Source organism: Chenopodium album, chromosome 5, assembly GCF_948465745.1.
Source record: "Chenopodium album chromosome 5, dcCheAlbu1.1, whole genome shotgun sequence".
Taxonomy (NCBI): domain Eukaryota; kingdom Viridiplantae; phylum Streptophyta; class Magnoliopsida; order Caryophyllales; family Amaranthaceae; genus Chenopodium; species Chenopodium album.
The window spans coordinates 7,786,220-7,801,098 of NC_137838.1; the positions used below are offsets into that span (position 1 = coordinate 7,786,220).

The following is a 14,879-nucleotide window of genomic DNA, read 5'->3' on the forward strand; positions in this document are numbered from 1 at the left end:
CTATTGATTTTTTTTTTTTTTGGTTGTGTGTTCACATTGATGCTATTGATGAATTTAATGGATAATCTTCTAGGTAGAGCAAGTAATTTGTGTAGTTGCAATTCCGGTGATCATATTTGTGCTAGCTTATAATAGTTGCCGAATCTAAGCCTATTATAAAGTAAGACCTAATATATAGCGTTCCTTAAATTTAGATGATTAACCTAGGAAACTATTTTAAAATAAACTCATAGTAATTTAAAATTCAGATTCTCATCATACACTTCTCAAATTCCTTGCTTTTCTATTATTTTTGGGAAGATTCTTATAGAAATATCAAAAGTAACACTGGATTATTGGTAAAGCACCACAGAATTCGGAGTAGAATCTTTTCCTAATTAATAAACACACAATTAATATACTGTTTATTTAAATTGCAAAATGTTTAGATTAGATGTAAACCTCTCTTTTGTGCATGGATTCTTTTGATGTGGAACCTACTTATAAAGATGCATAGTTTATCCTTAGGTATATACTCATAATCATTCCTTTAGCATAATGATCTTATATAATTCATGGTTAAAAATAATTAATTTCCTCATACAAATATCACTATACTCATGAAACTCCGTCCTTCCAACCTATTCGGATAAGGATGACTTTCATGATTAAAAAAAAAATTAAATGTCTTTTTTCAGCTTACAACATGAGATCGTCTCACACTAGAATTCTCCAATATATAAAATTTAAATGATACTTCCTATGAAAAACTACTAATGCAATTAGTGGCTCTTTTTATATGACAAAAATGGAGTACTACTTATTAAACTATATGATCCAAATGAGGTTATGAGAGAAAGGGGCCAATATAAGATTTGGGTTTGTCCCCTAAGAATCAGAAATATCAACTTCCACTGACTTTTCGTGAAAGTCAAGAGACCAATTTAGCCAAATTAATATCGCATTATGGTAGGCTCTTAACACTATTCTTCAATGTCAAAAAAAAAAAAAAAAACACTATTCTTCAACTTAGACATCTATAGCTAAATAGTACGGAGTACAAGTGTGAGAAATAGCTCAAGTGATTAGAGTTTCTCTCCCGATTTCAAGAGACCATGTGATCGATTCTCACCCCTGCCCTTGTGGCTCTATAAACATAAAAAAAAGTAAAGAATATGAGAGTATCATGCTAAAAGTACAATACGGCTGTGTTCTTTTCACTTAGATATATATACTCCGTATTTACTTATATTAATTTATCTGAATCGTCAATGTTGATACCAATGATGCATCGTCTAAATTTGGAGTTGGCGGTACCATACAAATTTGTTACCTTTCATTTTTGGATAATTGAGTGACAAAGTTACAAAATATGTATAGTTTCACTCCAACATTCCTAATGTCCATTCCAAATATTGATGCATATAAGCCTCAAGCAGCACTGCTGATGGAAACTTCAGAAAATGTCACCACTGAAAACGTTAAGAAGTGACACAGAGTGGCAAAAGGAGGACCTTGCAGAACACCGCGTGGGGTTATTTGGGACTGCATGAAGTTGTCACGGGAAGAAGCAACACGTAAACGACCGGACGTCGACAGATATTATCTCCAAACGTCTCATTCACTAGAAATCATATGTGGTCCGTACATAAATTTTTTGCTACTTATGCAATTGCAGACCAGAGTTTGAAGCAGCAAATATAGAAATAAACATGATTATTTCCTATTATGATAAGACAAGAACTGAAGGTTCCTAATTCAGAATGAGCCTGAAATTGATTAACAGTTCAACATCAACCACATTCTCTAAACCGAAGTTTCCATACTTGGTTGCATTGACTATCAGACTATGTTTTTCGGTATCAGAAACCAGTACACAATTTGTTTTTGAGAAAGATGCACCAGAGTTTCGCGGAAACTGTCTTCTGCCTTCTGCATACATACCTAATAGATGATTATATGAGAAGAATTATCTATGTTGTAGGTAAATGTTTATGTTATACTATGACTACAAACATAATACGCAGAATGTTTGTCTAAATCAATGAGACAAAATGTTCGGTAATCTACCCAATCCCACCTGCATTACAATAGTTAATCAATCTGTACTGTTAGGAGAATATTGCCTTCAGACATAAGTTCCAACATTGAGCCACACACTTATATAGTGCATTTACTCTTTAATACTCGTTTAAGTTTATATGGATTCTGCACTTAAACTAGCTAAATTAAGTAATCCTGCAAACAACTGTTAGGTAGTTCGACATGATAAAATGTTTCAGCTGTTAAACATGGAAAACGACACGATTTCAAAGAGGTTTTATGAAGACTAATTACTGATTGGAGCTCTCAGTAGATCACACTCATTTGTCTAGAGATATTTAGACAAAGAGACAAATCCAATAGGAAAGCATTTAACAAAAGAAGATAAATGCTATTCATTGATGAAATCCATTAGTGTCCAAGACAAATGGTTTACGTACGTATATGTAGCTCTTGGAGTACGGCAAAGGACCAACTGATGTCTTAACTGCCTAATTACCGGCCATTAAAAAGTTTTCCGGTTGTACTTTCTAGTACCACATATAAAAACTATATACTCCCTTCGTCTGTAATTAACAGTCACATATAGTCATATAGACCACCAACCAAAGCCGTAAACCATGGTTCTGCACACTGAACTAATATTATCAGAAACTTAATGGGAATTGGTGCCGATTAAAGGAAACTGCAAGCAAGGTTTCTAAATTTTTCAAAAATATTTCATTCCTCTATAATACTGAATTATAATCAAACCTGCCTGAATGAATGTCAAACATCAAAGAACCAGTATTTTCCAAAACTTATAAAAGTACAAAACTTAACTTGCCCCTCACTATATTACAAAGAAGCAATTTGATAACTTGGGTGATTTTTGATGTTGCAAGTCATTCACATCAAAATCGATTCTAATCATACTAAGGTGATGAGTCATACAGTTCGTTTTCATGTAGTCCATTTAGGTTTGGTTTCTATTGTTGTTTTGCAAACTCAGATAACAAATCAAATTTAGTCACATTAAATTAACAAGCTGGATCTATGTCGTATTTCATATTTGGATCAAGTCAGGTGGTTCCATTCAAAACATGAGATGCCGGTTTTACCAAGTCTCAGGGATCTGTACACCTCTTACGGTCTTACTACTCTTCCGAGGCATAGTTCCTACCAATCACACTAAAGTTTTAGCAATTTCATTACCTGCTGCACCCATCTTAGCCACTCTGAACTCGTGAAATAATTCCTATATGAGAATTGTGTGTGAAGGGGGTCTTAAAAACACCCAAGAACCTTGTATCAAAGACTTCTAAACCTTGTAACAAAGGTAGTGCCATAGTACTGTACCACGTAATTCACATAAAGAACCTGAGCCCTTGTTCAAATTTCATGAAGGAGCATCAAACCTACGGAAACAAATCAAATTTTTTTACATATAACTAGCATTAAGAAGTTAAATTAGAAGTCAAGAAAACAACATAATTCGTATTCCTTATAAACATGTCATGATGCTAATTGACATAAGTCGAATGGAACAGCAAGTTGGACATATTTAAATAATCTTACATCAGAATGTGCAAACCATAACACATCAAGTATATAAAGGAAACAGCATTACTGACCACCTTCACTTGAACTCTGTTTTTTTGCTTTTTGTATGGCTACTTCATCACCCGAACAAGGCTTGTATTGTAAACTATAAAACCGCGCAGCTGTTCCTGCAGCTGCTAAGATTGTCTAAGTGCTCTCTATTCTTCTTAAGAAAGGGATTATTCTGAGAGAAACTACAGTATAAACCTTCCTAACTTGAACTCTACTCTTCATCTACATGTTCTTTCCAGGGAGGCTTCACATCAGAAGATTCGCAATCTAACAATTCCTTTCCTTTTGATGATACAGAACAACCATGTGGGACACAGAAGGAAAAACTGCTGGTCGCCTGTTTCTTAGCTGATGAAGATTCGGCTGTAGAGCACATGTCTTCTTCCTGGACACTTACTGCTTCAGTATTTTCATAGCAAGCATTCATATTAGGTTCAGGTGCTCGATCTTCTACAGTATTTCTCGGTCTCTTCCCATTTGGCAAGAGATTATTTGTCATATTTTGCATAGAGGGAACCCGTTGATCACGAGATGACCCACTAATACAACTTGGTTTTCCATTCAAGACAACCTCTGGTATAGATGATTTCCTGAAAATTTCAGAGTTATCAAACCTTGTATCTCCTGTGTTTCCACCCTTCTCGAAGCTGTCGACTACAACTTCATTTGTGCCATTTGTTTCTTCAGCTCCTGCCTTTCCTTGCATCAAACATATGGCCTCGGTCAGATTTTCTCTGGCTGTGTCCATCTCAATGACTGGTTTTGGATAGTTGAATCCCAACTCCACTCCTGCAGCTTTTAGAACTGTAGCAGGTGCATCCCATGGATGATGAATCCACTCTGCTGGCATTCTTGCTAGTTCTGGTAGCCATTGCCGAATATATTCCCCTTCCGGATCATATTTAGAACCTTGAAGCTGGCACGACATTAAGGGTAGCAAGATTAAAATTTTAAAAAAATATATATTATTATTATTAGCCTAAAATGTACTCTGTATATCTATAGGGCAGCAAAGAACTATGTGTTTGGTAGTATGGATTTTGAAAGCATCTTGTTAGAGATTTGTTAGGCATCTAAAATACTCACATAAGTTTCAGGTACTCGTAAAATAAATTCAGAGCAATAAGGTTGATAATACCCAAATTCAATTCAGAACTAGAATTGCAGTCACATGTAAATAAGGGCCGGCAAGTTTAGATAAGTTCAGGATTTCAGGAAAGAGCCATTTAACTTCATTAAGAAGTAATAAGTTCAGATAAAGGTTTTTTTTTTTTTTTTTTTTTTTTTTTTTTTTTTTTTTTTTTGGTGCGTGTGTGGGTGTGGGTGGTGGTGGTGGTGGTGGGACAAAGCCTAATCTCACTGCATAGCTTAGCTCAACGTCAATAACTGATTAGAAACATAAACATGACCATGGAGCATAGACAGAGAAAGAGAAATAAGCAACATCATCTATTTACATATAAATAACAAAGGATGCATCTTTTTATCATATTAACTTAACACAAGAATCCTGATAGCAAGAGGCACTGTTATTTAACAGAGGGGGTTAACTGAAGCAGCTAATGTAAATACCTCTGGGTCATCCAGCCGGTGTAGATCGTGACCATCTGGTAAGCTCCCAGAGATATACTGCCAACCTAGTATATCACATTCTAAATCGGCATCCAGAAGTGTATCCCAAAAGTATTTCATTCCCCACCTCCAAGGAAGCAGCAGAAATTTTACACAGAAACTTGCCACTATTACTCTCATCCTGTTGTGAGTCCACCCAGTTGCCCAAAGCTCTCTCATTCCCGCATCAACCAGTGGATATCCAGTTCGACCTTGTCTCCAAGCCTTGAAAAGCGTCTGATCTGAATTCCAAGGGAAATACTTCAGGTTGCTCAGCAAGGATCTTTCATGGGTGAACGGGAAGTTAAAACAAAGGTATCGAGAATATTCTCTGAATCCAATAGCCCTTAGATACATATTTGCACTTTCCAAACCACAACTGTTCCCTTCATTTGCCCACACCATCAGCTTCATTTGCACACTATGGAAAACTTTTCTTACACTCAACTCCCCAAAATGCAGATAAGGGGACAACAGTGATGTTGAATTCCCTCCAACCTTAACCCTGCATTTTGAGTATTCAAGCAGATGCTGCTCAACAAACTCTGTGAGTGCCTTATTAGCATTGGTCCAACCTGGTGACCAAGCTCTTTTTAGCAAATCGTTGCTTGATTGTTCTGAATCATTCTCAAGACCTAAATCCCTAATTGAAAATTTCTTGAATGATCCTGTCAGATAATAGTCACTGATTAATAAAAAAGCTCCTTACTATAAGTTATGAAGGTAGTAGCATATGCATTAAAATTAACAAGTAACGTCACACTGGTGACATAAATTGACAGATAACAATGCATGATTTAATCTAATGACAGATATTATGTAAAAATGGTTACTTAAGAAGTCAGATTGATATGAAATGATTGGAGAACATGATAGAAATATGAACCTGTAGCTGGCACAAGACGCCATGGAGTAGGAAATGAAGCGGGATCCATATGCATGTTCAGGCACTTGTCCCAGAAAGGAGCAAATGTAGTAAAAGCATGTCCTTTTTCATCATACACTTCCCATGGCTCGTACAACAAATCTCCATTATAGCTATGTACTGAAATGTTTAGTTCTCCAAGTTTTTGCTTGATGTTATGATCACGAACAAGTGAAACAGGATCTGCAAGAAAATGCAATTCAATTTTAAGAATACAGTATAAGCCACAGCTACAGAGGACAGAGTTTTGTGTAATAGCAGGGTCAATTTTTGAGATGAAAGAGCTCCTTATACAAATCAACAATATAAATTACTAGCTTTCTTTGATTAAGGCACAATACAAATATTAACTTCCAACAAGTTTCAATTAAGGCACACTACACATATCTTCAATTTTGAAATATAATGCAACGGGGGATCAACAGACAAGCAGAATCCTGCCTCTTTTCCTGATTTCACTATCACGACAAACTGATCTTTCTGCTCTCTTCTATTCTTAAAGAGAAGAGCTCAATAATTAACATCAAGCTATACTAGCTGTTCGTAAATAAGAAAGATTTCACTGGCCTAAATCTAGCTGTGCACAATCAAGGTCGCCTTATAGCCAAATCATTGTTAGCAAAAAGATTTCTTACACCATTTCAGTATTTTTTTTCAATTATAGATAAAATCACAGCCTGAGAACTATGAAGCCTCATTGTCTGTTTCTCATAGTGGTAACGTAGTCTAAACCATTGTTCCTATGATTGCGATCAACTCAGAATATAGTTCTAGTTAGTACTACAAACAAAATCCTAGTTTTATAGATTTCTTGATCCTGTAAACTGAATGCAAATAACAGTATAAAAAACAAGTACAGCACAATAACCTGCAAAATAAGCATAATCAAGCTTGAATTAGGAATCAAAACTCACCATAAAGACGATTAAACACCACTTTATTTGCGCCAGTGGCACTGATGCATTCCAACATGGCATCAAGGGTACTCTCCGCCTTAATCAACACGAGTTCAACACCAAGTGACCTCAATGACTGATCCAAATGGATCAAGGATTCCTTCAACCACCACCTCGAAACCCGGCCAGGGTAGAATTGCCCTTCTTCCTTTGGACACCATATGTACACAGGCAATACACTACCATCCCTAGCTGCTGCAGCCAAGGCAGGATTGTCTTCAATCCTTAAATCCCTTCTAAACCAAACTATAGTCTTAGAGCTGCTCCCCATATCTAATACAACGTACTAACTAGTTCAGACAATGCTTTATATATAATTTCCTACAATCATCATCACTATTATTAAATTATTCCAGCAAATCTCCAATTATATACCCCAATCAATTGAATATTAGCTCAAACAACTCCATATGTGTCCAATCTAGAACAATTATATAAGATGAATAAAACAAGCTAGCATAATAATAAACAAGCTAAGAACTATTCATCTTTGACTTAAATTATGCACAATAATAATATATAATTGCTTCCATAATCAAATTAAAGCTTGATCAGGTAAGACCATAACTTACTCGCAATAGTACTTATCAATAATAGACTATCACTAACTAAATTTCTAGATTCTACCACAAACCCTTGATTAAAATCAATTAAAGTTCCCAACTTTAACAAACCCAACAAAAATCATGAATCAAACATCAACCCAAAAAACCCATCAACTTAGTTAACTATTCAATCAATTTACATAAACCCACTATTCTTAATCAAAACTCTCTCAAAACCCATGAAATTCAGACATAAAATAACCAATTAGAATCTAATGAAATGCAAACCTTTTCAATAGGAGAGAGAATAGAGATAGAGAGCAGCTAAAAGAAGAAACTGGAGATCTGAGTACAGGATCTTTGTGGAGTAAGTAATGACAAAAGTAATACCCAATTAAGAAAAATTGACAATTTTTTTTGTTATTTTATTAAAATTATTCATAATAATATTAATACAATAATGATGGGTAGCATGGGTGGTCCGTATATTCATGCATGTGAATCAATATTTTTACTATTGATCTATTTTAATAATAATTAAATATCTTATCCAATCCAACTTTTTGTTTTTTTTTTTTTTGTTTTTTTTTTTTTGTTTTGTTTTGTTCTTTATTTATTTGTCCATGATTTTATATCATGAATGTTCATCCATCAAGATTTGGATGTGCTCGTAGCATCAAAGATCTTTCCAGAATCCTTGCACTTTGTACGGATCTATATAACGAATTTTAAGGGTAAATTCAATCGCTATGACTTCAGAAAGTGACTTAATATGGGACGTTGGCCCTTATGGCACTTATTCTAAATTTTCGATACTTCATCCTTATTCGTAATTCCTATCAAAAAAATATCCTTATTCGTAATTGGAGATATTAATGACAAACATGCGTAGTCGGTATTAAGAGAAGAAAAGAATGATAAGATATTCAATGATGAACGCATTATCATATTATAAAAGTAATAAAACCAATTGATGATAGAAGAGTCATAGTGTAATTTACCAATCCTTTACCAAAAAGAATAGTGTAATTTATCAATTTTTTATAGTATATGTCTCTATGCACTAGTGTAAGGGCTTGTTTAGCTCCAATCATTCCAGTTCAATTTCCAATTTTATTCTCTTGTAAACAATTTATTTCAGTTCATTTCAGTAAATAAGAACATACCCTAAATATATTTGTTACTATAGCAATATAGTGTCATTCTACAATATATACCTACCGAAAATATAGCAATCCATATAAAGTAATTATTATTGTTAATTAGATAGATTACCTAACTTTTTGTTTCTTTTGTTAAATACAAGTATATGGTATTGTCTTATTGTGCATGTTCTGATGTTGGTCCATTTATATGATTAATATAGTGTCATTCTACATATTCTTTTGGGGAAAAAGAAAGCATAGTATAGACTTGTCCAATATCCCAAATTCAATTCTACATAATCTTATCAAAATTGGTACTCATTTCATCTCTTAATTAGATTCTTACTTCTCTTTATTATGTGAGAAATAAATATTAGAAATATGAATCTAATAAAAGGACGAAGAAGTACAGTAAATTGAACTAGAAATATGCTCACATTTTTCCAAGACCAATCAACATCATCAATGCCGACTTAGCAAACCCTACCACGGTTCACATCAATTAATTTTCAATAATAATAATACAAGCTGTTGCACGTATAATGTAATAATGGGTGATGGAATAAAAATTATTTTTGCGAAAAAAACAGTTGGGACAATTGAACAAAGGATAAACACAGGAAAAAGGTTGTCTATAAAACAAACTGGTCATGCATTTTCATCAACCATCATAAAAGTTGCCAACAGTGTCACATTGAGCCAGTGAGGCACAATTTTTTCTCCTAATTAGTAGCATCAAAAAATAAATACAATTATTAGTGAACCGCAAACCTATAGAAGAAAAAAAAAAAAAAACAACTACAAGATAAAAAGTTTGAGAAAAGTCTCAAGTTCAAGGCTATCCACTTGTGTATGTTTATTGTTTAAACTAGGTAACTTTGAGTTTTCAAAATTGAGTTCTACTAGTGTATGTAGGGGTGTCCATTCGGTTTTTGGTTTGGATTTAGGCCAAATCCAATCCGATCCGAATTATAATTCGGTTTTCATTTTTCAATCCGATCCAATCCGAATTACTCTTCCAATCCAATCCGATCCAATCCGAATTTTAATTCGGTTATTTTGGATCCGATCCGAAATCCGAATTAAATTAAGTTGATTATAACGTCTAATATACTAGTACGATAACATAAAATGATAGTCATGATTAACATAAATTGCTTAACATCCAAACAAATTAAATTGTTTAACATAAGTAGTACAACTAAAAGGCAACACTAAGAGTTCATTACAACAATTAAGTAGCATGATTTTTGTTCAAAATAAGTAGCACTTCTGGCAGTAGCAGACTAGCAGTCACAGGCGCACAGCAACTTAAGAAGAAAACAGCAGCAAACAGCAGCAAAAACAGCAGCAAAAACAGCCCACCAGCATTCTTTAATCAAGGCAGAAGCTTAGTCGTCTAAAACCTCAACTGTATCAGGCTCATCAATGGATATCTTGCACAAATCTTGATATTGGGAGAAAAAATAAAGAGAAAATAATAATTAGATTCAAAATCAGTAACAATATTAATATATAATTAAAACAAGAAAATAAAAAGGAATGATTTGATTTAAATTTTCATGAGATAGATGAGTAGCAGAGTAGATGATGAACTGATGAAGTGATGAAGAAAGAGGCAAAGAGCGCTTGAAGAGTTGAGGGTTGAGGGAGTCAGAGGCGTGTAATGAAGACTGAAATAGGCAAATTTAGGGTTTTTATTTATATAGTATGTATTTGGGCTAAATTTTAAAGGCCCAATTATAAACCAAAACAGACCATATTATAAATGCTGGCATCTTAAAGTTCGGTGTTCGGTTTTAATTGGATCCGAATAGGGTCAATCCGATCCGATCCGAAAATCCGAATTTTCAAAAAATTTCAATCCGATCCGATCCGATTTAAAGTTCGGATCCGATCCGAATTGACAATTCGGTTTGGATTGGATTGGATTTCGGATTTTATCCGAATTATGGACACCCCTAAGTGTATGTGGGTGGAGTTTACCTATCTTCCCCTCCTCCCAATCATAAAAATCGCAAATGATTTAAGGGCCTGTTGACATTTACTTAATTTCAGTTCAATTCAGTTCAACTGCAATCAGTTCAGTTCAGCTCCTAATTTTCCTCTCTCATAAAATATTCATTTCATCTCAGTTCAGTTCAGCTCACTTCAGGTCTTCAGTAAATATGAACATGCCCTAACTTTAACATCGACTCTGTCTCATGTCACATTGACATTAGTACTCATTTTAAGAAAGAAGTTAGATTAAGTAAACAGGCTAATTAAATTTACTAATGTTGGTTTGTGGAGAAGGGTTGGAAAGCCAATATTTAAATCTTTATTAAAATGTGTATCAAGAGAATATGTGACAATTTCAATAATTAAAGGACTATCAAATTAAAAGTATTTGGTTGCATCAAAAAATTAAAAGTATTTGGTATGGATGAAGAGGGCCCAAAACCCATGTGTATCTTATTATTATTCACACATGAAATTTAAGGAGATGAGAGCAATACAGAGCGATGCAATTATTGTATTTTACAACTTTCCAAATAGAAATAGGTTGCAATTAAAAAATTAATTCATTAACTTTTCAAACAGAGCAAAGGATCATTATTTAACTTGTATTCTATCAGATGAAAATACAAATGTAAACTATCCCTTTATTAGTTGTAAATTATAATGTTCTAGTCTATAACTCTAATTGAATGATTACCAACCTAGTAAATTGGGAGTAAACTGTCCATTTTTTCAACAAGCCTGATTCAAACAACTACTTGTATTACAAAACAAAACATTGAAATAACTTGGAAGTATAGATTCCAAAACAACCTTCATGGTTTCCATATCAACTCGAACACTTTTCTTCTTTTGATACCAAAGCTTATAAGTTCTCATGACCAATCGATATTCAATGAAATAAAGAAATTGTATCATTCCACAACATGTCACCAAAGAACGTCAAAGAACATCAAAACATGGAGACCAATACATACAGTCATACAGTCAATACGATACAAAAATGCAAAAAAGATAACATACAGATACATAGAGAGTAAGTTGGGATTACAACTTTCATGGATTAGGGAAGCATCATGGTACTCAGAAACCAAAAGAGCCCCCCTAAGTCAGGACAGCAAAAGAAAGAGCTCCTAATCAGACTCCCCGGGTTACCAAGTTGTTTATTGACCAAGCTAGTAAGGTATATGCATCTTTGTCTCAAAGCATACGCAATTAGTTCGCATTACTATAAGAACAAAAAGGTCCCTTCATTAGCTATATCGAGAAATTGATCACTTAGCTCTGTCCTGAAGAGTCTCGACATCCACTTCAGATGGATCAGTAGCTTGAATCTCATAGTGGATTCCTTCCAGTTCCCTCCTCAAGCTGTCCTTAGAAGTTGCGTAGAGCATCTTGGAGCGAATGCGGGACACTGATGGGGACCTGAACAATAAGATAATAATGTTACATTTGCATGTGCAGTGTTCATGTCAAGCCTTTTGAAATTCATTGTAAGCTGGAGGTGACTAGAATTAATCATGCGACGATTTGCAAGAGCCAAAAGGTAAGAAACTTTTAAGCAAAGTAAATTGTGCACTAGTAATACTTCTAGCTTACAGCAGCAGCAATGACCTACACAACTCACTGATACACTCAAACAGCTAAAGATCTCTTGCAAATTAAGACATACAAATTTGAGTGCATTAATTGGATGACATACAAAGCTACCAAAGATTAGTGCAACTACAAGACCAATTAAAGATAGCTAAATCCTGTTGTATCATCAACAATAATGCTAAGACGCTAATTAAAAATAAAATATATTGCTGCTTCAGATCAGATCTTAGTATCTGACCAGCATCAATATGCGACATACAAGTCATAACTCCGATTTTTAACTTAAATAATTGCAGCAACTTCCAATTACGGAGGGAAAACATAGGTTAGAAGGTGGAAGCTTACTAAAATCAATCAGAATATTGTGGTACAAAATACTAACCATGCTACGAAAAAGATTTTGCTCTTTTGGCAGTTCTCAGAGTTCACAAAGTCATAATCATAAACTGCATAGCGACAATCGTTCTCAGGCAACGATGCAAGAAAATCATCATAACTTTCTTCTGGTCCTCCAGTCTTTTCCACAACTACTTCCTTCTTTTTCTCATCAATCTTGAACACCACATAACGGTGCATCTTCTTCCTCTGCAGTTCCGTAAATGTGTTCTTGGTGTGCTCAGCAACTCCTATTCCAGATTGAGCATTCCTCTGCAAGCCAAAACTAATTCAGTAATTCACATTCTCAAATTAAGTACTCAAATCAAGGCAATGCATAACACAAATCCTCCATAGTTATTTGTGTTGAACGAACAATCTTTTATACAAGTAATAGTTTACGATTCTAAAAATTATATGGATTATCTGAATGACATAAATAAGAACAATCCAAGACTGTAACCATTTCTCCAAGTCGATACAATCACTTTTAAACAGCAAGGGTGCTTAAAAGGTTGTACAATTCCTACATCTATTTAGTAAACCAAACAGATGATACATTTTTCCATCCAATGCATAACATTTAAGTTCAATTAGTCTCTTAAGTAGGCCATTCAACCTCAACTTCACACATAATATGATTTTCAGAAACATTTGATCCCATGTTTTCCATTACATATTAGAGACTAAATTCATAATATTCTATACCACTAATGAATCTTCCCAAAAAAAGTATACAATCAAAAACCCCTTTCAGCCATAAGTCATGCAAAATTGCAAAACAAGATTCAATATAATACTTGTATAAAAACTCACTTCCAATATCAATCTTTATAAAAGAAAGTAAATGATTACACAACTCTATAAGAAGCTAAGAGTACATTAAACAATTAATTAACAATAGATAAAATCTTAAAAAAATCTTAAACTAATACCTAATACTCCGAATATTTAATGTTTATACATGGCCCTTAGGGTTACATATATAAAAATCGAACAATAGATAACCAAAAGTCCAAAACTTCAAATCGAATGATGTATGATCCAATATCACAGTGAACCAACAAAAACCCAACAAGCTAAAACCAGATTCATAACAAGATCATATTTTGATAAGATCATAAAAATCAAACATGCAAGGTATAATTTGAATAATTAATAAACACCCAAATGATAAAAATAAGTGAAAGCATGAAATGGGTAAAAGAAAGCTTACCCCTCTGAAAGCCATAGTTGCTTAGTTTTGCAGCGAGAAGAAGGGGGAATTACTGTACAAGATTCAAAATTTAAAGGGAAGAGAGAGGAAAATGTGAGAAATAAAAGAAGAGCAAAAAAGTAGGCACCCAACAAAGAAAGTGGGTCGGTTAGAATTTGATTGAAATTGCAGAATATGATTCCTTTGAGATGGGGACTACTTTCAGACGAGTGTCATTGTGGATTTGATTGTCTCAACTCTCAATTTTGGAGTTGAATGAACATTAGATGAGTGTTATTTTGATTTTTAAAAATATAATTGTGGGAAACTTTGTGTTTATTACCAAGTTAGTTTTTTTTTTTTTCACAATGGTTGATATGGAGTACATTTTAGGGGGTGTTTAGAAATTGTTTGATGTGAAATTCAATTTGCATATTAATCTAAAGTTGTTTGATTATATTAAGCTGATTTTTAGTTTCTACACTTCATTGATAAAAATAAATTGTGAATTTTTTGTTGAGATGGATATGGAATTTTAATGGTGTAGGGTGGAAGATAAAGTATCACGGTAAGTAAGTTACTTCACCTTCACATATACTTAAATATATATAACTGTTTTAAAATTACCTTTATAAAAATAATTAATTAATAATTAATAAAATGTATAAAAATACGAGGTATTACAGGAGCATTTAGGCTCTGCAACAAAGATGGTAAAGCCGTTTCAAGGAGTTGGAACGCCACCAACCTCAAAAACTATTTTTTCTAAGGGCATGTTCTCTTACGTTGAAATTCAGTTCACTTCAGCTCAGTTCAGTTCAGTTCAGCTCCTAATTTCCTTCTCTTATAAAATATTTAGTTCAGTTCAGCTCAGTTCAGTTCAGTTCAGTTCAGCTGAATTCAGTCAATGAG

General features: G+C 33.8%; 2 protein-coding genes across 3 annotated transcripts; both read right to left on the minus strand.

Annotated features, from left to right (window-relative positions):
- Window positions 1–3,483: 3,483 nt before the first annotated feature.
- Window positions 3,484–8,088, minus strand: LOC145631755 (cryptochrome-1-like). 2 transcript variants are annotated; one of them, XM_081683925.1, is made up of 5 exons: window positions 7,941–8,088; window positions 7,066–7,380; window positions 6,113–6,334; window positions 5,188–5,894; window positions 3,484–4,531 (listed from the first exon to the last, which is right to left on the minus strand). In XM_081683925.1, exons 2-5 carry the CDS (start codon window positions 7,376–7,378, stop codon window positions 3,827–3,829), a joined length of 1,947 nt encoding a protein of 648 aa, XP_081540051.1. In that variant the 5' UTR covers window positions 7,379–7,380; window positions 7,941–8,088; the 3' UTR covers window positions 3,484–3,826. The 2 variants fall into 2 exon arrangements, with proteins under 2 accessions (XP_081540051.1, XP_081540050.1); XM_081683924.1 differs by having other exon boundaries at window positions 7,066–8,024.
- Window positions 8,089–11,689: 3,601 nt separating this feature from the next.
- Window positions 11,690–14,264, minus strand: LOC145631756 (actin-depolymerizing factor-like). Its single transcript, XM_081683926.1, has 3 exons — window positions 13,989–14,264; window positions 12,780–13,045; window positions 11,690–12,223 (listed from the first exon to the last, which is right to left on the minus strand). Exons 1-3 carry the CDS (start codon window positions 14,001–14,003, stop codon window positions 12,073–12,075), a joined length of 432 nt encoding a protein of 143 aa, XP_081540052.1. The 5' UTR covers window positions 14,004–14,264; the 3' UTR covers window positions 11,690–12,072.
- Between the last annotated feature and the right edge of the window lie 615 nt (window positions 14,265–14,879).